The 24,281-nt window shown below is 35.9% G+C and overlaps 2 protein-coding genes across 8 annotated transcripts in view; one reads left to right on the top strand and one right to left on the bottom strand.

The window, feature by feature from the left end:
- The window catches only part of FGF14 (fibroblast growth factor 14), a 373,382-nt gene extending 350,881 nt beyond the window's left edge, over positions 1–22,501 (top strand). For all 7 annotated transcript variants that reach the window (XM_030286858.4, XM_002198665.7, XM_030286870.4 and 4 more), the window contains 2 exons: positions 13,067–13,265; positions 15,757–22,501. In XM_030286858.4, the coding sequence (XP_030142718.1) occupies positions 13,067–13,265; positions 15,757–15,893 (336 nt within the window). In that variant the 3' untranslated portion in view covers positions 15,894–22,501. The remainder of the gene's footprint in view (positions 1–13,066; positions 13,266–15,756) is intronic.
- The window catches only part of ITGBL1 (integrin subunit beta like 1), a 122,845-nt gene continuing 120,863 nt past the window's right edge, over positions 22,300–24,281 (bottom strand). The window contains exon 11 of the mRNA XM_002196071.7: positions 22,300–23,696. Coding sequence (XP_002196107.5) covers positions 23,605–23,696 — 92 coding nt within the window. The 3' untranslated portion in view covers positions 22,300–23,604. The remainder of the gene's footprint in view (positions 23,697–24,281) is intronic.

The raw sequence follows: 24,281 nt of genomic DNA, 5'->3' as shown, positions 1-24,281 counted from the left end.
AAACTATAAATAGTTTATAGTTTGGAAAATCTTTCAAATCCTTCAAAGCTTCCTTTCCATGTCCACTCTTTCATTTGCTCTTCCCCACGTCATTGTTTTTATGTATTTTAAGTCGTGTCTGTGTTCCATTCTGACCTTGGCCCTTGTAGGTGATGGACACAGCTGGTGTGTTGCTCATTTGTGAGTTACCCCACTCCTGCAGGGTCGCCCCTTGCACAGGGGGTGCCAGCGCTGCAGAGGGCACGGCTGGAGATGTGGCAGCACGGGGCAGTCCCTCGGGGCCACTGCGGGTCAGCGCCAGTGAGAGCAGCCTGACAGGCTCTGAGTCACACCAACTGCTCCATCCCAGCCAAAAGGTCACATTTGGTTGCCTCTTCAGTGGAGCTCATGTATCTAAAAATTCATGTTTTGTAAGGAATTACAAGCAGCAAGGCAAAAATAATCTGTTGATTATAAAAAGGAACAGTACTGGGAGTTTTCAGGGGAAAGAAACACATCCATATCTAATTCTATAATACAACTATGAGAACGAAATTCAGTTGTGATGAGTAAAGCATTGAAAAATGGCCTCTTATACACAGACTCACAAAGGACTCCTTGTATCTATCTGGGCCAATGTAAAAGATAGAAGCTAAGAAAAAGGTAAACAAATGTAACAGGAGTTTAAGTCTAAACACAGGTCTTTCATCTGCATTTTTACTTTTTTTTAAGAATTTGGTGCAATAATCCAATGGGAATAACAGCAGAATATGTAATTTTGATAGATTTTATGAACATCATGCCATGTCTTGCCTTTAGGACAGAAGGAGAAATTGGAAACCCAGGTAAAACTGAGGATAAGCAAATTGCATATAGCTCTAAACATGAAAGTATAAGCAGGCAGTCAAAACTTAAGTCAAAGAGTTACATTCCTCAGCATATATAGGTATAGAAATAGGTGTGCAATCACTATGGCATTCTCAGGACAAGGAGTTCCTCTGGCCTGTAGCAATATTTTAATATGCTGATGGTTTGATTTTTGGGGGAGAAAGATTCAAAAGGTTCTTGAAAGACTTTAAGGGAATGGAGATCAACAAATACTAAAAGACAAAACATCCCACAATCTTGTAAGCCAGGAGGCAGCTGAGATCAGGATGACTACAGCGGCATCAAGTACCAGGCATCAGCTGTGGCTCACTAAGTCAGTGGCTGAAGTTCAGCCTCTTTCCAGCTCTTTTGAATTATTTCTTGAAGTTCAGAATTTGTGTGCAGCACAGCTTGATGCACTTTTCTTGTGACAGGAACATATGAAAACTGTGCTCAGCTTTGGTGAACCAGTAAAAAAGTGTACTTCCAAAAAACTTGGAAATCAAAATACCTGATATTTTCACCTTCATGCTTTTTGCTTTAGAAATCAGAGGGCTGTGTCTAAGACCTTAAAACAGTATTTTCTTTGCATTTAGCAGTATGACCCTTCTTCTTACAGGTGATGTAGCAGGGACCATGTTAATATGTGTACCCATTGTGTCCCTTTTACCAGTTGAAGGCAGGTTACAGGTCACCTTAAGGTTTTAATTTGGTTACAGTTTTGACTCTGATCCTACAACTCTTTTTATAAACAGTTGAATAGTAATGTATGCTTTCTAGCTCAGTTTATCCTTGCAATTAGCTACTCAAGTCTATAGATAATGTGTTTTTATTGCCATGTTGACAAAGAGGAAGATCCTCCATTTTTCAGGAATGTGGTTGGAGTGCATTAAATTCCAAGCAGCCATAAAAGCAACCGTAATCTCAAGTAAAACCTCATTGCTTTCTTGGAAATATATTCACAACAGCTGAGTCTCTTTGAAGAAGCTGTTATGTTTTACAGTCTGCCTTCCTCAGGAGTAGATTACAAGCGTTAAAACTTGGATATTTTAATCTCATTATTCACCAGGATAGTTCATTAATAGTTTGAAGCTGTTCTAGAATAAATGTGTTGTGTCCATGCAAAGCTAAGTGCTGACTTTCTCAGGAAGGCTCTAGGAATAGCCTATAACAGACAATGAGTTACATAGTGGACTGATACAACTAATTTTTTAAGAATTTCTAATTTTTTAGATTTCTAGCACCTTGAGTAAGTAGTGGCATTGATTATAACACAGTTGCCAGCAGCTCAGGACAGAAATCTTGCTTTGTTTTTTTTTTTTTTTTTGTTTTTTTTTTTTTTTTTTTGTTCTGCAGTGCATATTGTAACACTGAAGCAAATAAAAAGCCATAACCCTTTGCTATCACTCTGATTTTTTTTTTTTTGTACCTTTATGGGTTTTTCCAAGCATCTATACTCATCTTGTACATAATCAACTCTTAAAAGTTTGCTGCTGAAAGAGGAATTTTATCTGAATATCAGGATGTAGATACAACCACCTTAGAGTTACCCATCCATAACAAAAACAAGCATCACTACTGTGTGTTAGGAATTGTTTGTAATCATCTCCTTTCTAATGAGATACATTAAATTTCTGGGCTTTTAGCACATAAACATATACCCAAAAGTGTCTGCTTCTTTTCACAATTTCCAACTGGTTAATGTTATGATGCCATTCCACAAAAATACTTTTTAGTGGCTGACGTTTTATATCATTTTATATAGTTAAAACAGGAGACATAGTGGATTTTGTTTTGAACTGATTCATGATATAGTTTTTGAATGTTTGAGTGTGAGTCTCTGTACTTCAAGTTTCTTCTGATAATGGATGCTTGAAGTAACAATTATGTAGATATGTGAAAATTAAATAATAATAGAAACATATTTTTAGACCTCTAGATGAACTGAAATATTTTAATTAAACATAGCTTTTTGCATTTTATGTATACATAGATATATGAATATTTCCTGTACTAGAAAGACTTCTAGGATTTTTGCTTACATTTATTAATTTCAGGACAGGCAAATTTGCTCTTGTGTTATATTTTCTGGACAGATATTTCATGGCAGGCAGTGGTTTGTTCAGTGTCCCATCCTATGGGCACTGATTTTTTAAGTGGAACAGTGCTGTAGGCATCTATCTCTATGAAAGAATGAAAATGCATAAAGCGGGAAATGGTACAGAATATTTAAGAGCTTGTCAGCCTGTCAGGTTTTGGCTGTCTTTCTGGTTAGATGTCCATCATTTTCTATCTTCTCATTAAAAAAGCAGAGAATGAAAAAGAACAAAGAATGGATTTACAGCCCTTTGTTTTCACATGTGAAAGCTGCTTTGGAAGGAAATGGAGAAAGCCTGTTGAATATTTGGTTGTGCTTTCAAAGAAGAAGAAAAAAGATGGGTAAAAAGATGCACAGTGAAAGAAGGAAGAAATTGGTGGCTTCTCCTAAACCACATATTTGCTGTATAACAAGAGTTAAGTAACAAAAATTTAAAGTTTGTTGTTAAAGTTGTCTCTGTTCCCTGTACTTCCCAGCATTTAGTGATTGACTGCAGCTTATATTGAGTTGTGAGAGTAAGAGAAGACTTAGCTAATGCATTTTCTCAGAGATGTGATGACATTCACTACACAATAATTTTGCCTTTAAAAAAATCTCCTCAGACTCAGGTTCCTCTGAATTTACCTTTAATGTTCTTCTTATGAACACCGAGCACAAAAGAGCAAACGGATGAGAAAGAGACATTAGCAAGAATGCCATATAATAATCATATAATTATAACTTCATAAAACCTACCCTCCTGACTTTCATTTATTACAGACCTTTTCTTTTATAATAGTTGATTTTTAGACAGTGTAATTCATACGGTGACAGGTTGTAAAGAAAGGCTGCAAGCAGAAAAACAGGCTCACAACCATAAAGAAAAAAGAAATAGAAAAGAGTACACTAAAGTAGGCCACTTCATATAGCTTGAGTGTTCTTGCAACTTTTTCTAGCTTCTCAGCTTGTAAATTACACCCATTCGAACTTTCATAAGTTCACACATCTTTTGGAAGGAACATGTAGAACTGAAAGAGCCTAAATTATACCTTGAAAATACCTCTAAATTTGCACCTATTTATGTTTACTTTTGCATTTGTACATAGTTATGGACATGTATACTATCATACTGAGAGAAGTCTACAAAAACACCATATATATGAAAATATACCATCCCATATGATGTTGCACAATAGTGGCAAAAACTCTAATCATTTTTCTTTATCCAATATTATAGTGTATTAGAGAGGAGCAGAAATTTCCTTGTGGTAAATAATTAGAAAAATCATCCTCCTTTCTTCTTTTTGGCAATTTCAATAGCTATTTTTGAGTTTTTCTTTATACCTTGTTTTATGTGAGACAATTACATTGCAGAAGATTGTCTACAGTAATGACTGCAAGTGTCTGGATAAACTTGTGTCAAAAAATTCCACTGTCATTTGGAAAGGTTTGGTCTATGACTGAGTGTCTCTGTATTTCTCCTGCATTATTCATCCAGGGAAAGGATGGTGAATTGATGGGCAACTGGAGGAGAATTTCTTCCCCAGCCCATCATGGTTTGTTTCAACAGCTATGTTGTTAAATCCTCCCTTCAGTCTCTTAATTTAGTGCTGTCCCATTTTTCCCTTGGCATTGACCTTTTCTAGATGAGAACCTGGCGCTGTCAACAAGCTGATGAATTATGGCTGTTCTGAGTGGAAGTGACCATCAAATATAGGCTGGTTTACTCATCTTCTTCTCCAAAATCCCCCATGACAGTACTGGAAGGAATATTTCTTACAATACAAGCTATTTCTCTTAGTCATGCCTTGGGGCACCTGCCCTTCTTATTGATACTGGGTTACTTTAATCACAGATGCTGTACAGGAGATAAAAGATGTCTCTCTGTCGATACAGCAAGGAGTTATTGTTGGTGTTTAAGCTGAAGCCTTAAAGCAATTTTTACTTCATATTTGAATTTTAAGGGAAGGTAGATGCTGAGGATTAGGTGGGGAGGAGATTATGCTCTGGAAGAACAAATATCTCATTTCAGTGATAGAAGGTTTCTGGCTGAGTTTCCTTTAAAGCCAAAAATGTACCCAAGCCAAAAATTACACATTTCTGTGAAAGTTCAGAGTTGAAATGAAACAGAAAATCACTTCTCTCTCCTTCATGTGTCTGTGGGGATACTTGCCCATAGGCTATAACATATGATGGCTCTTGGTGGGCTGCAGACCATTCCCAGACCAAACCCATAGGTACAAATTTGGCTTTCAATAATATTTATTTAAAAAATTTTACTTCTTTTATTAAGAAGAAGCAGAACTTTTTTAGTGGTTCAACTCTTGAGCATTTAGTGAAGTATTCTAGTTTTGGAATGAGCATCATAAAGACAGTTTTGAAAATTAGTAACCTTTTCCAGGCTGCTGTCTCAAACTTTCTCTTGTGTTTAAACAACCTCTACTCCCTCATCCCCAGTGTAAGGGTTATGTTTTTGATCTTCATTATGGGATGCATTTCACAAACATTAAGTCATTTTTTTGATTCAAATTGTCCAACTTTAAATAACATTTATCGGAAATGCTCATATCAAGGAAATTTGTTCCATCTCAGCTGTGTCCCACTGAGTTGATGACTATGAATTGTAGATAGTGGTCAAAAGAAGAATAATACCAGAGCACTGCTTGCAACATAATAGTAGCTTATATGTAAGAAGGAGAGAGAAATATATGACTTTGCCTGACTAGTATATATAAGTAATAATTTAGTATCATTCTTGCAGTTATTATTTAAAATATTCTTTAACTGACATCATTGTTTCATCTTTCAAATGGTAAGCTTATGAAAGAGCATGTGCTCTGTGCTCTGCCTTCCATAAAAAAAATATTATTGCCTTTAATAAATTATAGATTATATGGCCATAGCTTCTAGTTGTAAGCAAGGTAACCTATCTGTTGTGAAGTAAGGAAATTTTTGCAAACCAAGATGCGATATTCTGTTATTGCCTCATCACTCGCTACAACTACCTGAAAGGGGGTTGTAGGCAGGTAAGGATCAGCCTCTTCTCTGAGGCAAATGGACACAAGACAAGAGGAAATGGCCTTAAGCTGCACCAAGGAAGGCTGGACATCAGAAAGAATTTCTTCACTGAAAGGATGCTTAAGCACTGGAATTGGCTGCCCAGGGAAGGGGTAGAGTCACCATCCCTGGACATGTTCAAGAAATGACAGGAGGTGGCACTTTGGTGGTGCTGTGGTTTAGTTGACATGGTGGTGTTCAGTCAAAGGTTGAACTTTATGATCTTGGAGGCATTTTCCAACTCTAATGATTCTTTGATTCCAATCTGGACATAAAATTAAGCCAAACTTGGTCTTCCATCAGCATTAAGGATGTTGGACTAAGCAATCTCCAGAGGTCCCTTGCAACCCTAACTCTTTTGTGAGTCTCTTAAACACACAGATATCTGTTCAAACTATTTTTTGTTAGCTTATCTATTTGTATATTTTGTGAATTTTATTCATGACCTTATTTTAAGTGCTTGTGAATGTACATGAATAAAAGAATTGCTACATGACAAATATTATCATTCATATCCCTGCTAATTAAGGTCCTAGTTAAGTAAGTGCTAATATTTGCAATAACATTAATTTACATTTACTTTTGCCTAAATTTACTCAAAAGTGTTTGATTTCTTTATAAGCAGTTATAGCCACATCTTCAAGTCTTTAAAGACCTTGAAAATGAGATACAGAAATCGTAGCTAAAAGTTTTCTTTTACACGCTGACATTTTAATGTATTCTCGGTGATTCTTTAACCAGCGAGAATCATCCCTGATTTTTACCTACATGATAGCAAATCCTCTTTTTATAACTTTCTCCTTTTTTAAAGATCACATATAGTAATCTTCAGAAATAGAAATAGTATTAGCTTAGAAGAGACAGTAATGGTGTTCTCTGGCTGTTGTAATTTGTTGAGGAAATTTTCTGTAGAAAATGGTGGAAAGTGCTTGAAAGGGGCTGTGAGTGTTTGCTGCTTTCACAGGACATCTGTAGGATTGTCAGGTTCAGCTATTACTGCCTTTACTTTTGAAGTTAGTAATTTGACTGCAAAGCTTGCAATCAAATTACTAACTTGGTATCTTACTTGGCCAGTTTGCACATAAAAAATTCTGCCAACTTTGCTTGTTCTTGTTCTGATGTTTAAAAATTATGTTTATATTAGGGTTTTTTAGGCCCAGATATACTAAATGTCTTTTCAACCTGCAGTTGAGAATAGAATATAAATAGAAATAGAATATCAATTTCTCCTTAATTCATGAGGTATGTAACCATGTGTTACAGTGTTTTCTGCTATTCAAAGAGGAGCTCGTGCACAAGATGATTTCAAACTGCAGACTCTTAGCCATTTTAACCATTGAGAAAATTTGTTGTTATGAACAGGAGATATTAAGTGATTTTTTTTGTTTTCCTATACAAGCATTTGTCAATTAGATTTACTGTAAGAAGGTAGTCTTGCTCACCTAATTCAATGTGCAGCAAATCATTGGAATATCAATTTAAGTGTATTCCCAGACTCATGTGCAGGAGAAGCCTCCTGACCTTAGAATTTTTGCTGCACAAATATGTCTGTGACAAGGCCTTTTGCTGTTCCACTCCACTGCAGGTGTTTTCTAGAATCTCATAATTTCACACTTTGATCACTGCAGCATCATCCCCTCCTGCACTGAGGAATACAGTGCTACCCTCACAGTCTCCGTTCAGAACTCCGCCACAAAGTTCATTTCCCACCTTGATTATTTTAACTTATTTCTCTTCTGAGTGCATTTTCTTCATTAAGCAGACTGCTTCTTTTCAACCTTAAGGCCAGTCTTCATTAGTCATTTCCAACCTTTCTATCTGCTATTAAAATGTCATTTCCTTTTCTTTATTTCTGTGTTGCTAGCCTCTAACTCTAAAAACATTTTTGCACTGACTCTGTGCTGCTTTTCTCTCTCTGCAGAAATTTCTCATAAGCCTCCACAAAGCTCATGTTGCCCTTTCTCCAGTCTGTCCTTAAGAATCCTTTGTCATCATTTCTACAAAAAACAACAAAAAAAAAATTGGAAACCACCTCCTACTGTGCCGATACCATTGATTGGATGTGTTGGCTTTTTTGGATTATGAGGTGTTTGCATCAGGCAGATTCCACTTGGCCTGTACTTCAAAAGCTCTGAGGTCCTGTTCCATAATCTGAATTTTAGGTGCAAGTAATGAATAGTATAAGGGTTTTTTACAGTGCTTGATGAGCCTGGCTGTTTCTCACCTGGCAATCACTTTGAGTTTGTATTGCAATTGTGTTTTCTGCATGGCACTGAGGAGAAACTGCAGCTAGTCCAGCCTACAGCTGTGCTTTTGCTGCCTGGCAGATTAACAAGTCCTGTTGTGCCCATCTCCAGCAGAGTACACTGCCTCCTTGTTTGCTACTGACTACAATTCAAGAGGCGATCTGCTAGCTTTATCACTTCTGTGAGCTGTAACTAATGCCTTTCCTTCATATATTTCAGAATAAAACAGAAAACTAAAGAGGCTTAAAGGTTCAGGACTAGAAGGTAGGAAACTTTTGTGGGAGCCCTTATTGTTGGTACAGCTGACCATTGTAGAGCCAGGATCTTACATTGTCCTTCATGTTGTGCAATGAAAGGTTACATTTTGTTCAGTCCTGACAGTTCATTATTGATTTACTGAACAGAAATATAATTTAAAACTTCAGGTGTCCATTTAATTTTTAAACAATAACTAGAAGCTATGTGGCTAGTTGTATTGTCATGCTAGTTTTGGTTCGTTTCACAGCATATTTTTTCTTTCCGAGAACTAGAATAGGAAAATGCTGTGCTTTGTGGGGTTTATTTTGAGTGAAAGGTCATGACTAAGAATGGATATGTGTAACTTCTCTAAAGCTAACTAACTTGAACAAACTAAATTGTGAAATCACAGCAATGGGAAGTTACACTGATAATCCATGCAAATATTTTCAATTACTCAATGTCTTATGGGACAACAAAGTTTGCTGTACTTTGATTTTGAATGATAGCCACTTTCTACAGTGCCATATTATTGATTGGCATTGAGGTTTAGCTTCATCATGTCAGACCTCAGCTTTTGATTGACAGGAAGACATTACTTGGTAGGAAATTCATCTCAGTTGTCATCTGAATTACTTTCCAACAACACCTTCTATCTTTGTGTTGACACCACAAGTAACTTGAGCTCTTTTGTTCAGAAACTCACATATTTGAGAAGTGGATAATGGCTCTTCTTATTTTATTTCTTTTGTGTTTTGTTCTTATATGAAAGTAGATTCTGATACCACCACATGATTCCATGAGGTAAAACCCCATCATTTTGAATACTATGATGCTAAGATTTGGCAATGCTGGTGGGGGCCCCAAAACTAAGAACTCTGCAATGACAGAACTTTTGATTCCACAAGTTTGAACTCACAATCTTTAATTAGCAATTAATGCTACTTCAACTAGAATTAAAATATCTCCAAATAGGACTCACATCAAGCAAAATTTTAATGAGAATCTAGACAAATATCCAAGTGAAAATTCTTCTCAGCAAAATGCAGTTTAATGCATCCTTCATTTCTCTGGGACCCAGGAAGATTGCACTTCACAGCCAAAACCTATTCCTGGGGGTTTGGAAATTGGCAGCTCATATACACTTTATTTCTCATATGTTGCTTTGACAGGTTAAAACCACTTTTTATATAAAACTACAGGTTAAATCTGGGCTCCAACCTTGCGAGAGAAATCCTGGGCACAAGTTCTTGTTTTCAAGTCATATCTGGTTTTACAATTTATTCATTCACTTCCTAATACAAAATGTCCTGGGATCAAAACCCAAAAAGTCATTCTTGCAGGGAAGATCTAAATTATTCATGTCAGTCAGATGCAAATTTGGATTCCTTCAAGTTGGATACAGACAGGGAGGTAGCCTAGGGGTGTGTCCTCACTACTCACTTTCCTTTATAAAACACCTCTGTACTGCCTCTACCCTCAACAATAGGTTTAAATAAAGTCACCCATAGATTTTTATTTTTTAAAGTCAGTGCTGTTAGCACATTAGGAATTTTCTAGAAGTTCTCACTGGGTTAAGTCTAAGATATGCAGATCTAGATTTGACCTAGGTACATGCAAAAATAATACCTCAGGTGTTACAGCTACTTTACTGTAGAAAATACAGTAGCGATTTTCAGCCAGCTGAGATGGTGTCTGAGGCAAGACTTTAGGCACCACTCTTAACTTAGAAATATTCAATTTCACCTGAGCCCCAAGGAAAGGGCCATTTCAGAAGTCTCTTTCTGATTAACTCTTTTCTTAGAGGAACTGGTATCTGCAGTTCAGTATATTAATTGTCAGGTGCCTAATTTTCATTAATGAATACTCCCCACACTGCTGGAACTATTAGTCTATTTTAAAGTAACATATATTTAAGGGACTTTTTGACTGAGAGTTTAACCCAGCGAGAATAGCCTCCTAATATACTGTATGAATGCAAACTCTGTCCAAAGCTGTTGCCCTACCCAGACATCTGAAATAGGGCTATTGCCCTACCCAGACATCTGCAGTAGTTTTCTGCAGTAGGCAGAATACAGTATTTGGGTTTGACTCTTCCTTAAACAAAAACAACAACAACAAAAAAAAAAAAAATCAGACTATTATTACGTTTTTATAACTACATAGTAGTAATGATGCCAGTTTGTCCAGTCTATTAGTCTGCAACCAGGAGTAGCTGAGTAATTGCATTGCCATAATCCTTTTTTTTTTTTTTTTCACTTGGTAAAGTAAATCCCTACCACTTCATATACTGTGCACTGTCAAAAACACTACTGCAGTGCCAAAGAAATGAGAGAGGAAAAAGACAGGTCTGATTCAGGGAAGATATATGAACTGAAGGAACTTTGTTTAAGTATCTTAATGGATATTGTTAGGGAAAATATACAAGTAGTGTTTAGAGGCAGCCAAGCAGCTCTAGTACGGAGGAACATAGATTGACAAACAGCTTTTGTTTATAGCACAAAAGATGTGAGTATTGGCTAAGAAGTAGTGTTTATGGTAATTGAGCTTTACAAGGAAGTAAAACTTCATGGGGAACACAGGGGGTAGCATTTTCAGTGAAGTAGGCAATAAGGAGAGCTGTGTAGGCATTTCCTGATTAGCATCTGCTGTTTCAACAGCCGAGGAACATGACTCGCATGTAAATGCTTGTGCTAGGCTTTAACAGGCATTCCCTCTAGCATGCCTGCCTGCCTTCTGGTTTTATTTTGAGTCTCCTTGAGCCCTACTGTGACTTGAAATCAGTGGAGGAGAAAGGAGAGTAACACAAACAACAGATGTCTTAAAGTTTTGAACAGAGAGAGAAAAAGCCCCATGGCAAAGGAGATGGTGCAGTTAAGGTGTTTTCCTGTCATTAGTATTCGGTGCCTCTCGTACAAACTCTATTTGCATTTTTGCATATATATATATACATATCTCTATATATGCAGTTGGTATGCAGTTGTACACACAGGGGCTAAAGTGGTAGTGCAAAAAATGCCTATTGCACATTTCAGAATTTTGTTTGCATCCTCTAAGAGTCTGACCTATAGACACCAAGTGTACTGGCTGACACAGCCAAAGCAACCTATTTTCTGGCAGGCTCAAAAATTATTTCCAAGCTGTTCCCTGCTTTTAGTTTCTTGCTGCATAAAATACATTTTTCTTTAATCTGAAGCTCAAAGATTGGGAAGGCTAATAGTGTGCTACGTGTTCATCAAGACAGCTTTGCTTACACATGGTAACTTAAGCCATGGCAGTACAAATACCATGTACCCAACTACATTAGAAGAACCAGATTGAGCACCAAGTGACATTCAGTGCACATTCAGAAAAGTCTTTAATCTGTGCTTTTTGGTATAGGGAACTGTGTCTTTAAGGACTTTAATTTCCAGAAAGTAAATCTGTGGCAGAAACAGCTGTGAAATTCTTACAATATATAGGCAGCTGGGGATGGCATAGAGACCCTGAAAATACATTGCCTGCTGGGTTTTAACTCAGTACTGCATGGGGCCAGGAACAAAAAGAAATGGAAAAAAATAGTGTGAACAGAAAAGGGAAAAGATGTGAAGTTTCCAGGGTTTTTTTGCTTTTTGGAAAAGATAACTAAAAGAAATATAAAGAGTTTCCAGGGCTGAGGACTTTGAGCTCTGAAATCTTAGCAAGCTACTTCCCCCTTTCCCACATCTTCCTCCTTCTTTTATGTCTTATTTCTTCTACAGGCTTCAGCAGATGGGTCCACAGACGGAAAATGACATTCACATGGCATCCTATTTTCTTGTGATATTTTAAATGTATATTTATTTGCTTATTAACTTGCTGGGTTTCTTCAAAGAATTTTGGTAGTCTCTATCTCAATGTATATTTACACTGGCTATATATATATATATATATATATATATATATATATATATATAAATTATTTGGCTACTGGACTACAAAAGTTTATGCTTAAATTAACCTATATAGAGTTTTAGACAACTGCTGTTACTGAATGTGACTTCTGAAAAAAAATTCCAGTTTTGGAATGAATGCTGAGGATGCCAATAGGAATTATTATTCTTTGTCCAGAAATTTGTATATCAGAACAGTATTGCTCTGTAGTGGTATTGTCCTGGACTACAGGGATTGTTATATATTACAATATGTTGGTGGCAGCACTTTAATCATAGAATATTAATTGTTGTAAATGAGAGGGAGCCTGCTGCATTCAGTTAAAACACAAAAACTGTTATCTCATTAATACTACTTTTGCATAGACTTTCTTAATCTTTATAAGGCCATCCTATCAGAGAAAGAAGCATGATAACAATAATTATGCCTGTATTTTAAATAGTGCTTTTATGCCTGTGTGGCTTTCTTTCTACTTTAAAAATATACTATCTCTGTTGCACAGATGGGTAAACTGAGGCATGCATGGGAAGTGAAATATGTTCACCAGAGGTCTTCCAGACAAAGACAAAACTCCTATCTTAAAGCCGAACCTTGTCTTAAATCATAAAACTTATCATGAGGCATTTGTAAGTTAACAAAACAAATCCTGCACTTTAGAGATACCATTTAATATTTGTTTTTCTTCCCACAGGAACTTTTTACACCAGAGTGCAAATTCAAGGAGTCTGTTTTTGAAAATTATTATGTAATCTACTCATCCATGCTCTACAGACAACAGGAGTCCGGGAGGGCTTGGTTCCTGGGGCTGAACAAAGAAGGGCAGGTCATGAAAGGAAACAGAGTGAAGAAAACAAAACCAGCAGCTCATTTTCTACCCAAGCCATTGGAAGGTGAGGCTCAGTCCGCTCTGGCAGACTCTCCTGTACATCTCACAAGAATAGGGAAGGGTTTCCAAATTGCCTGTACTGAATGCATGCTTCACACAGGGGTCAATACCAATGCCACTCCCAAAGTTTCATGGAGCAGTTTGTGCCTCCGTGTAGTGATGTTACAAAGAGCATATGTAAAAAAGGTTTTCCAGGGACTAAGTGGTCGTTCTACAAGAAAAGAAGTCTTTTGTGGAATAGTATTGTGCTGCTTTTAAAATGTTCCATTGTTAGGGACAAAAACTATTGTGAATCTTGCAGTGAGAAAATAGTCCTTCCATTAGGCAGAATGAGATAATGAATATTGAAGATTGGGAGTTATAAAGGGAATGGATGAAATGTCAGCATTTTAACAAAACACAAAGATCTCACTATAAAATAGATCACAATGTTTAATTATGCCAAGTGATGTAATGTACACAATTCATGTAAGTTGGCCTTTAAACCAAGATAGGAGCAAATAACAATCACAGTAACCTTAAACACCAAAAATGATGTCCCATTCTCGTAAAAATCACATAATGTCTTGAACCTTTTGTGTTATTTTATGTATTTATATATAAATACATATGTATGTATTTATATGCTGGCTTTTGCTTCTTGTCCTGATGGCACTACTTATTGTTCTAATTGCTGCACATAGCCCCAGATACTCTGCAAATTATCTCATTTCTTGCCATCTGAAAACACACACCTGAGTAATACTTTGGTTAGCAGTCCAATTTCTTTTGATATTTAACTTAAAATTTTTGATTGAAGGATCAGTTTGTCAAATACTTTATCATAAGGAAATAATCAAATAAAATTATGTTTATTTGAAGTCAGGTTGATGCCTTTGTGCTTTCCCTGTCTTGTGAATGTTTGCAGTTGTTTCATAAGCTCTCAACAATACTAATAATTTACCTCTTGATCTTTCTATATAATGACTTATAGGAAGGGAACTCCAATGCATTTTTTAAAAGCAATGCAAATTTGTATGTACAAGGAAAGAAGTTACTTTTTTAAAATGTTTGAATGATCAGACTTCATCAAAATAGATTAGACAATGCTTAAAAATAACTTGATTTACATTGCTATGAAAATCATCAAATATGACAGCTCTGCTATATAATTCCTTACTTTATAGTTCCATTTCATGTTGTTCAATGTGATAATTTTGTAAGTCACAGTGTTATTTCACAAAGCTCTTTTAATTTATCAGCCAAATGCCCTAAACACATTTATGGGCCACTCTGAAGATATAGATTATAACCAGCCTTATGTACTCTAGAGAAGACATTTAATTTCCGTCTTTAAGAAGCTGTAAAAAGATTTAGATTGTGTCACTGGAAATGTTAGAACAAGTATTTGATTAGTTAATGATGCTATGGGGCCCTTTACATTTATTATGAAACTTCACATCATCGAAGATCAAGGTCAGTACTTTGATGCTCCAGCCTCCTACTCTAATTAGCCAAGGGATGAAGGAATTGTGCTCTCTGTGGTAGCACACACCCAGTCGGGAAGTCAGTGTGATGATTAATTCCTTTGACTGCTGTGACACCTCTTTTAACATTGCTCAGATATAAATAAATGCAACTGAGTTAGGTATAAGTGGAAATATTACCTGATAGAGTGACATGGAAAATGAAATTGAATTATACAAGAGCATTAATCATTAAGGCAGCTTAATGCTTGAACTGTGTAATTGAATACATGTATTTCCCTCAAAGGATTTGAAGTGGCTAGATAGGGACTGAAGCTCAGGGAAAAACTTCTAATTCCTCTAAGAATTCAGTTAATACTGTAATTTTGAGTTTTCTGCACTTCTGCATTCAGTGGAGATCAGTGGCTACTGCAAATGTTTTTGGAAATAACCCCCAAACAACTTTTGTATTCTCCATATATCCTGAACATTTCTTTAGGGCACACCTGAAGAAAAGACCATGGCCGAATTCCTCAGATTTGGGAGACTGATGTACGTGTAACTTTGTAGAACTGGATCCTAGCCTAGTCTTGCAATCTATGACTAAGAAAGAACATTTAAGTCTAGACAACTGTATTGTATGATCCCATTTTTAATTACAATCTGTCTTAACACATTTTACTTCTAAATGCTCACATGTTTATTTAATGTTTATTTAAGGGTTGTATATACGTATACATGGGTAAACACATGGACAATTTTGTGTGCCTTATGCAAAGAAAGAACACTAGTTTTTAATTTCCAAGAAGCTATAGTGTCCATTAAACAAGAAGGAATGCAGTTTCCTACTGCATTTTAAAGTCAGATGCAGAAGAAGTTAGAATTCTGGAGGGTCAAGCAATTATATCAGTGGTGCAAAACCAGCATCTGTAAAATAAACAGTTTCCCTGGTATGCAAGAGGAACATAGAAAATTAATCCTATTTGAGATGAACTCTCATATGTGATACATTGCTAAAAATGCTTCTCCCTTTCTCTTCCTTCCCCTCAGTTGCCATGTATCGAGAACCATCTTTGCATGATATTGGAGAAACAGTGCCAAAGGCTGGGGTAACTCCAAGTAAAAGCACAAGTGCATCTGCAATAATGAATGGAGGCAAACCAGTGAACAAGAGCAAGACGACATAGCCAGATCCTCGCAGGTGTTGTGACTTTACTGAGTCCCAAGTACAGTTGAGTGATTTATCCTTGCCAGACTTCCCCTCGGCAGTGTTGTGGATCAGCTTGTGGCAAGTCACCAGCTTGCCCGTTCCTGTTTCTGAACTGAGTTGTTGCAAGTGGATAAATCTCAACATGTAGCTCCACCACAATGAGAAGACACCTGGATGAACCAGCTAAACTCAGACCATGGAATGCCCTACCAGATATTGGAATGCCTTTTTAATATCTTTTCTGTGACTGTGACACTTCATGTGAATGACATACTTCACAAGTACACTTGATACCTTGCCTGCTGACAATTGCCCATAATCCCTTTTTGAGTCCAGTTTCAGCAAAATCCATGTGTTTAAGTTCTATTTTGTAGCACACAAATAATCAAGTAATTTCTAGTTAGATGCTGTAAACCTGTGCTATTATGGATTTCTCTTCTTCCCTTTTTTATAAGGCTGCTCGCTCCACTGTTTGTGACCTTTTGCAGGGATTGTGTTTCTCTATAACTTAAGTGTTGCCGGTGGCTTAGTTTTGAAAGCAATCAGGGAATCAGGAAGCCTTCAAAAATCTACTATTAAAAATTATATCTATAAAGAATAGGATCATTGTCTCTGGCTTAAAATATTGATTAAATGTGAATACTCTTTAGTAACAGATACTGTGCTTCTGAGGTTGGCATTAAAATGGAGGGAAGAGTGTCAAACACAACCAATGGGGAGTTTTCTGAAACATGTGTTTGGCATCCCCCTATAGTTTCTTTTTGTGTGTGTGTTTTATACATATCACAGGCTTACTGGTAATGGTAACATTTGCCTTGCCCAGCGAGCAAGACCCACTCATTTTTGGAAAAGTGGGTCCAAAGAATTTTGTAGGCCTTGTAGGCCTGAATTAAGGCTCATTTTTCATCTACTAAATCTTCATTGTTTGAAAAACAACCACCACCAATAAAAGAAAAAAAAAGTAAGATTAATCAGAATTGTGCTACCTAAATCCATTTCAAATATAATCCTTTCCTGTTTTTAAGGAACTGAACTTAATGCCATTGTTATTTTTGGCCGAATCCCACACCTACTTAGCAAAGCATGGGCAAGGATGTTGTTGTGTTCTTTTTTGCAGCACCAATGCAAAGAGTAGTTACAAATTATAGTTTAATATTTCTGGTGTTAAAAAAAAAAAAAAAAAAGACGTTTTAAAACTGGACATATTACAAAACTTTATTTTTATTTTTAACTAAGCATGCAAAGTCCAGTCCTATGTATTTCACTGATATCCCAGTATGTACCTCCACCCAGCTTCCTAGGATACCATGCCCACCAAATTGCTAGATTGAAGGTGCCTTGCCTTGATCTCTATATACTGTACTTTCTCCTACATGAACCTAGAAGAAATCAAAAACATCTTAAAACTGAATCCTTGGATCATATTACCAGGAACAACATCAACCCTTTGAGTTTGTCACTTGTGAACAATTAAGCCAGTATTGTGGGGGATGAAGGCGGGCGGGGGAAAGATTCAGAGAATGCCACAGAGATGCCACTGAAGTTTTTGCACACTTAGTCACAGGCTTTCAGAAGATGAAAAATATAGGTGCTCTCTGTGTGCTTAAGAAGGAATTTGTTTCTTAAAAATGGTAGCAAAGATCAAACTGCATCTCAGTCTGGAAAACTATGTGGCAACACTCTCTTGGCCTCTTGCTGTTACCTTGATATTTAAAGACAAAAAGAGGAAACCATCCGTTCCTTTTTTAGCACTGTATTTCTGGCAATTTGTTTTATCACATCTTTGTGCTGAAGTCCTTGACAGAGACTGCTGATTATTTCAAACTCCCTGTGTGCTCAGCTGAACAGTCTGATTCAGTCTGAATGAACTCTTCATACTAGTTTTCAAATGTGTTCTGTTTTTATAAGCAACATTTAGTGTACTCTTCAAGGAGGCTACTGTAAAGCTGCTAAATTCTAGATAAACTTTTTCTTTTTTCTGTAGGTCAGACTTCTTTTTGTATGTGTGATATAAGAACAGCAAGATAATGCTTAATGTTGGGTCTTTCTAGGGAGGGAATGAGTTAAGCATGAGCCCTCTATCCATGTAGAGAAAAAAGAATATAAACCTAATCTAAAACTGTGACAAAAATGCAAAGAAACTTTGACTTAAGACTGTGCCCTTGCCTGCTAGCACTAAATCTGTGTGAGCAGGGAAAACAACACTTTATTAAAAACTTCGGTGTGCCATTCTCATCCCATCTGGTCCAGTGGGATTTGTGCACCATCCCTGACAAAACAAAATCAAACCAAAGCAGCTCAGATGATGAGCCAGGGCTGGTTCTGCAGTGCAGGACCCAGGAGAGGCAGCAGCCTTGGGCTGCACTGCCACCCGGGCCCCAGGCCTTCTGCAGTTGTAAGAGGAGAACATCACAGTATTTCAAGTGAGATAAAACAGCTGAAGGCTACATTCTCTCTCAGCTGATTCACCAGGAAGGAATACACAAGTTCATGTCCCATTCAGCTGTCTTTTTATTCACCCAGTGTAAGAGCCTGAGGAGAGAGAGGGCTGGAGACCTGGCTGAGCCATGCAAGGAGGATCTGGTTCATTGCCTGATCCTATATAAACATTGTTTTCGACATTAAACTTTTGGTCCTGAGCAGCTATGATCTGTGAACCAGTTTGGGAGGCTATAATTAAGGCCAGGTGTATTTTCTTTAAGCAGTTAGTACATACTGGAAATACAGCTTTTTTATTTTTTCTAATTATTGTTTTCTGGTTTTGTTTCTGTGGGCTAAATTCATATGAGTGTTTAATCCAATGAATCAATGTCCTAATTATTTTTTCTACAATCTGTTTAAACATAACAGAAGTATCTTCGTGCTTTGTTTCCTCCCTTTAATTTTGTCTTGTCTCATCTGTTGCATGGGAAGAGTACAAGGATGAACTAACTGCATGTTGTAGGTTGTGTCTGTCAAAGAACTGTTGGCCACTGTTACAAATTTACATACATATATGCAAAGAGTTTGTTTGCATTGTACATTTTGTGTTGATTCTTTTTTATTGTATACACAGATTCAACATGATGAATAAAACATTTTTATGAAGGCATACTGGAAACCAACAAAAAAGTTTATGTAAGAAATAGACTGTGCAAAGCATCATTGCACTGGCCACAAGATGGTTAAACTTATGTAAATAGGTTGGCAAACTCAGTTCTCCCCCTTTACCATGCCAAAGAAAATTTCAGCTCCTTAATATAATACCTCTCTTGCTGTTCTCCAGGATGAGACTTCCCTCTAAAATTAATTTTGCTGTTAAGTGAAAGCTGTTTTCAATTGTCTGTTACCACTAAAGTACTGTATAGTAAACCTGATGGAATCAATTTATATCTACAGATTGGGGTTTTTGTACTTACATGTGCAGCTGTCCATGAATCTGCAGCGTTCCAGGTCTTTTGCATGCTTGCATTGTATTTTGTTCTTCTGGGTCTTCTCTAATCTCTGAGAGACTGTTCACACAGAAGTCTAACCTTATCTTGCCATTTTATATGTTAACACTGCACAAAGTTGTTTTCATCTCAATTTTGATCTGTATTTCATCTACAGTTCTATTTGGCAAAATTAGACACACCTGCACAGTTTTAGAGATCCAGTTTTGAGGAGATATGAACTACTTCAATAAAGCACCATTCTGCTGTACTTCAAAAATTTTATAAATACACAAGAATCCTTATGAGATTGCTCACATGATAGAGCCTATCGAAAGGTCTCTAGCTCCTTTTAAGTGCTTTGTAGTTCACATAACAGTTTTTGCTTCATTTTCTGTCTTTTTTAGCCATTCTCAATTGATTTTGTAATATACTGTCATTTTCATATATGTTGGTTTTTAATAAACTCCTCCCAGACCCTCCCCTTCACCAGATAGAAAGTAAAGCAATTCACTTTGACTATGGTATGTACCTGAAACAATATATATCTATAGGGAAACTTTTTGTCTTGGTTTAAAACTAGTTTACACAATGAGGTATGAAAGCAGACAGTTTGGTCCATGCAGTAAAAGTGTACCATGATGATCCATCTGTTTATTGCTCTAAAGAAAGATTATTCAGCTACATTTCAAAGAGAAGGTTCTCTTTCTTTTAAATATCCCTTTAGATAAATTCATATTTCATGCAATGCATTCTAAAATGTTTAAGAACAGGGTTTTTTTTTTCCTGTGATGATTAATGCAAATGCTATTACTTATTTTAAAAGATGTAATAATTTTTTTTGTTCAATTAATTAGTCACAGAAATATTCAACTTAGCTTTTTTCATCCCAGTATCATTTAGCTACAAAGTGGGATGTCTTTCTGCAAAGAAGCAAGGGCAATGTATCAGAAAGGGAGAGCAAATACATGATTAAATGCATCCATGTGTTTCTAAGAAAGAATATAGCCAGTGGGGAAAAAAATGGATGACAAGCAGGTTAATAAATTATAGAAGTAAATCAATCCACAGGTTTTTTTTACAGGTGATATTACAGATATGTTAAACACAATAGGTGTAATTCTGCAAGTTTATTATAGAAACACTGGCACACTTCTGGATTGTGTTCCTTCTCACATCAGAAGAAAACAAGGCTATAATATCTTTTTGTTTATAAGGTTTATCAATCTAATCAGTGAAGTGTCCCCTTTTATCCAATTTGGTTTTGCCTTTTGCCACAGGCCTGGAAGCAGGTTTTTACAGTCACTAGCATTGAAAAATCAAGCAGGAAGTTTCTTCTTCCTTATGCCTCTTCCTGCATTTACAGTTTATGTATCTGGAATTCCCATCACAGGGAAGGAGATAAGGGAAAAATATAACTATTTATTAATATAGCTATTATATTCAAATATGTGGAATAATAATCTTATTCCTTCTGATTTCATTTTTCTAGAGAGGAAATGAGCCACAAAACAGATATACTGGGTGTCACATCACCAGTTACCTCGGCATGAAGAGCAGGGGAAATGTTCAAGCAACATTATAGGAAACAGAAGAAAAATTGGAAAATAATTAATGTGTTCATTACATTTTTAGTAGTCTTAGTTAATACTTTAAGTTATAGCACCATTTTGTTTGATAATTGCATTTAAAGGAACCATGGAGAGTAGCTGTCTTAGATATTCTGATTTTTTTTTTTCATATATAAGTTAACAAACAACTTGGATAACACTTTTTGAAATGCTACAGCTACATAACCCATCCAGTAGTAAAAAAGTTGGAGCTGATTGGTTTAAAAAATATCAAAGTAGAAATAAAAATTACTTTATACTCTTTAAGTATAAAAATTTAAAATTAAAGCGAATGACAAAGTAAAATGCATCAAATATGACACTGGAACCACCTAAAGAGTTGTTCTTTTATATATGAATGAGTACCTGAAATACCACAGCTGATCTACAGTATATATAAATGTTTTGATGCCATGAAATAAGTCGAAAGCATCTACTGACACCAGAACAGTTTTGATTATCTAGTATTTTCTTTATACAATACTAAATACAAACAGAAGGAAAGCAAGGAGAACTTAGTATCTTTCATTGTTTACACTCTGATTCAGCAGATGAATGTATTTGCAAAAAACCCAGTGATAATGAGATTATTCAGGTCAGCGGTATTCATTATTCATAAATATAAATAAAAGCAACAATTTGTCCTCTCTAGACATGAGGGTTGGCAAAATGCATATATTCTAATACTTGAGAAAATACTCCTGTTGAGCTCCATGGAGTTTTAGGGTTTTAAGTATAAAATATAAATTAAAATTTCAAGATGAATTATACTTTGAGGATTCTTCATGCATTATGAATACAGCTTAGAACTCTGCCTGATACTTTGGTTATCTAATAATTGGTTATCTATAAGAGAGTAGTTAGCAGCTTTGGGATGTATGTCTAGTTATTTATCTGCATAGCTTATGTATAAGTTGGATGTTTGGTAATGGTACTCCCCTGAGAACATGGGCTTCACAAGCTTCATTTTTGGAAAGAAAGAATCCAGGTTAAGAGGAAAAAAAAGTGGTAGTTAAAGAGCAAGCTATATGGGACAGAGGGATAATAAAGCAGTTAAATAAATAAAATTGAAATTTTGCATTCTATTACATGTTCTGTACCATTGTATTTTCCTATTTCAAAATTGTCCTTTCTAAAAGAAGTAATTTCTAGACTAATAATGGAAAAACATTTTTTTTTTTGTTAATACACAGTTACATTATATCTGAGTCATGTACCTCTTCAAAAATCAGGACCTTGGCACCTAAACCACAATGTTAAAGTTTGGTATCTAAAAGAAGTATTTCTGAGCCTTTTAATCAATTTCTTGCTCAATCATGGTCTCACAAAATGTAAACACTTTTGAAACTAAAATGTGTATTTCTTTTTATTTTCTGTTTTTGCTCTAAAGAATTCAAGGGCTGCCAAATCTACATGTAAAAAAAAATAAAAAATAAAAATAAGAGACTCCTGTAAATAAGTTAGGGAAGTCCCAATAGTTGTGCATCGTTCATAACTCAATGTGAATTTCACACTGAGCAGCATTTCACCATTGGAAAATAAAAATAAAATTTTTGTTCATACCACTGCTTTGTTTGTATTTACTGTATTAAAACTTTAATTACTTTGTTGACATTGCCCAAACATCTTTGGCTGAGACCAAGCTACTGCATAGCACAGATGATATTTCAAGTCAATTGATGTTCAGGTTCCCCACTTCTATGAAAGCAGTTAAATTCAGTGAAGTCCATGTGTGACAGGGCAATCTCTCCTGAACAGTGAATTCTAAGAGTAAAATCCTAAAAGTTACTAATATAAAAAATTTTCATTTGCTTTACAGGAGGCAGCTATAGATATATAGAACAGTACAACAGATGTATATGTGAGTTGCAGAATACATATGCAGAATAGGCAATCATACTTTTATATCTTTATTAGTTTCACTCCATATGTTTCTATAGGTTATGTATTTTAAAGTATTGTAATATGTAGATTAGATAACCAACTTACTGATATATCAACCACAGAAACTAAAAGTTCTCCTGTGGAAAATGTTCCATTCAAACATTTTGGGTCTTCAGTCTACAAGTGTCACATGATTTGACCTCAGTTACACAATAATTTGACCAAATAAAAAATTTTTACTAGGCTTCTTTACTGTTTTTTTCAATTTATGAGTTGGTTCATAATCAGGATTGTTGGAAAGAAAAAATGGGCCAAATAATATGGTATTTTTCAAATACCATAAAACAAATCAAATTATTTGACAATATTCCAGTAGTGCTACTCTTCTACAGGTGAATTGTTGCATACTGACAAGGAGAAATTACAAACAAGTAAATCATGTTAAAATAAGGGTCTTCTTATACCTTTGCCTCAGGTTGCTCAAAGAAATAGTCATTATAGGTATAATATAGGTTCCACTGAATTTACAAAAAATCTCTGGAGAAGTTCCATAGGGCCAGTATTTTATGAATTCACCCTCTAGAGCTTGGGCTGTCGTGCTCCTTGTTTAGTTTTCTGATGCATTTCTTTAAGGAGCAAATCCTCAAATGTGTTCTAAGATATTTACAACCATGTAAGTGTGCGTTCATGCATACCCACACCCAGACACTTAGGAAATTAAATGTCCTAGCAGCCTAAAGAAAAATAAACAAAAAAACACTTCCTCAATCTTTGACATCCTTCATTAAGGGTATTCTCTCCCCAGCCAGATTTCACAAGCATTTCCATTCCATCCTTCCCAGCACTCACAGTTTCCACAGCTACAAATACCGTTACCTAGAACAGAATGAATAAAGGGCAATTATCATAATTGAAGTATACTATATTAAAATGTGTTTTATGAGAAGTAAAAAGCTATGCTAAATTAGATGCATTGTTCCTTCACTGTCCCCTTTTTCCTTTGGAAGGAAGCAATTACTGAACCATTCATTGCATTAAGAAGCCACCCGACACCTATACTTACATGGCATTAGTAGCATCAACAATATTGAAATATTGAAATAGTATATGGTGAAGTGTAACTGTGTACACTAGTGTTTGTACCCAGCTGATGAGGTTAAGTGTTCACACGGTGCCTCCAGGTACAAAGAAAAACAAGATTAACTATTATTCATAAAGAAAAAGTCATTAAAAGCTACCAACAGAATAGCAATTAAACTATGGCTTTGAGCATGAAAAACTTTAAACCTAAAATCTCAGAAGTGCTAGACAAATAAATCCTATCTCAAACTCTCTATGAAGTGAAAAATGTCCTGGCCCTATTTTGCAGCAGTGGAACAGCTGAGACCCATCTATTAATTTTATTTAAAATTTTTTTATGACCCTTGGATGCTCAGTTTGAGACCTCCTCTTCCTTCTGAC

The sequence above is a fragment of the Taeniopygia guttata genome, chromosome 1 (genome assembly GCF_048771995.1).
Source record: "Taeniopygia guttata chromosome 1, bTaeGut7.mat, whole genome shotgun sequence".
NCBI classification, from domain to species: Eukaryota; Metazoa; Chordata; class Aves; order Passeriformes; family Estrildidae; genus Taeniopygia; species Taeniopygia guttata.
Note: the sequence above shows the minus strand (reverse complement) of the source record. Positions and strands in the feature narration are given on the sequence as shown.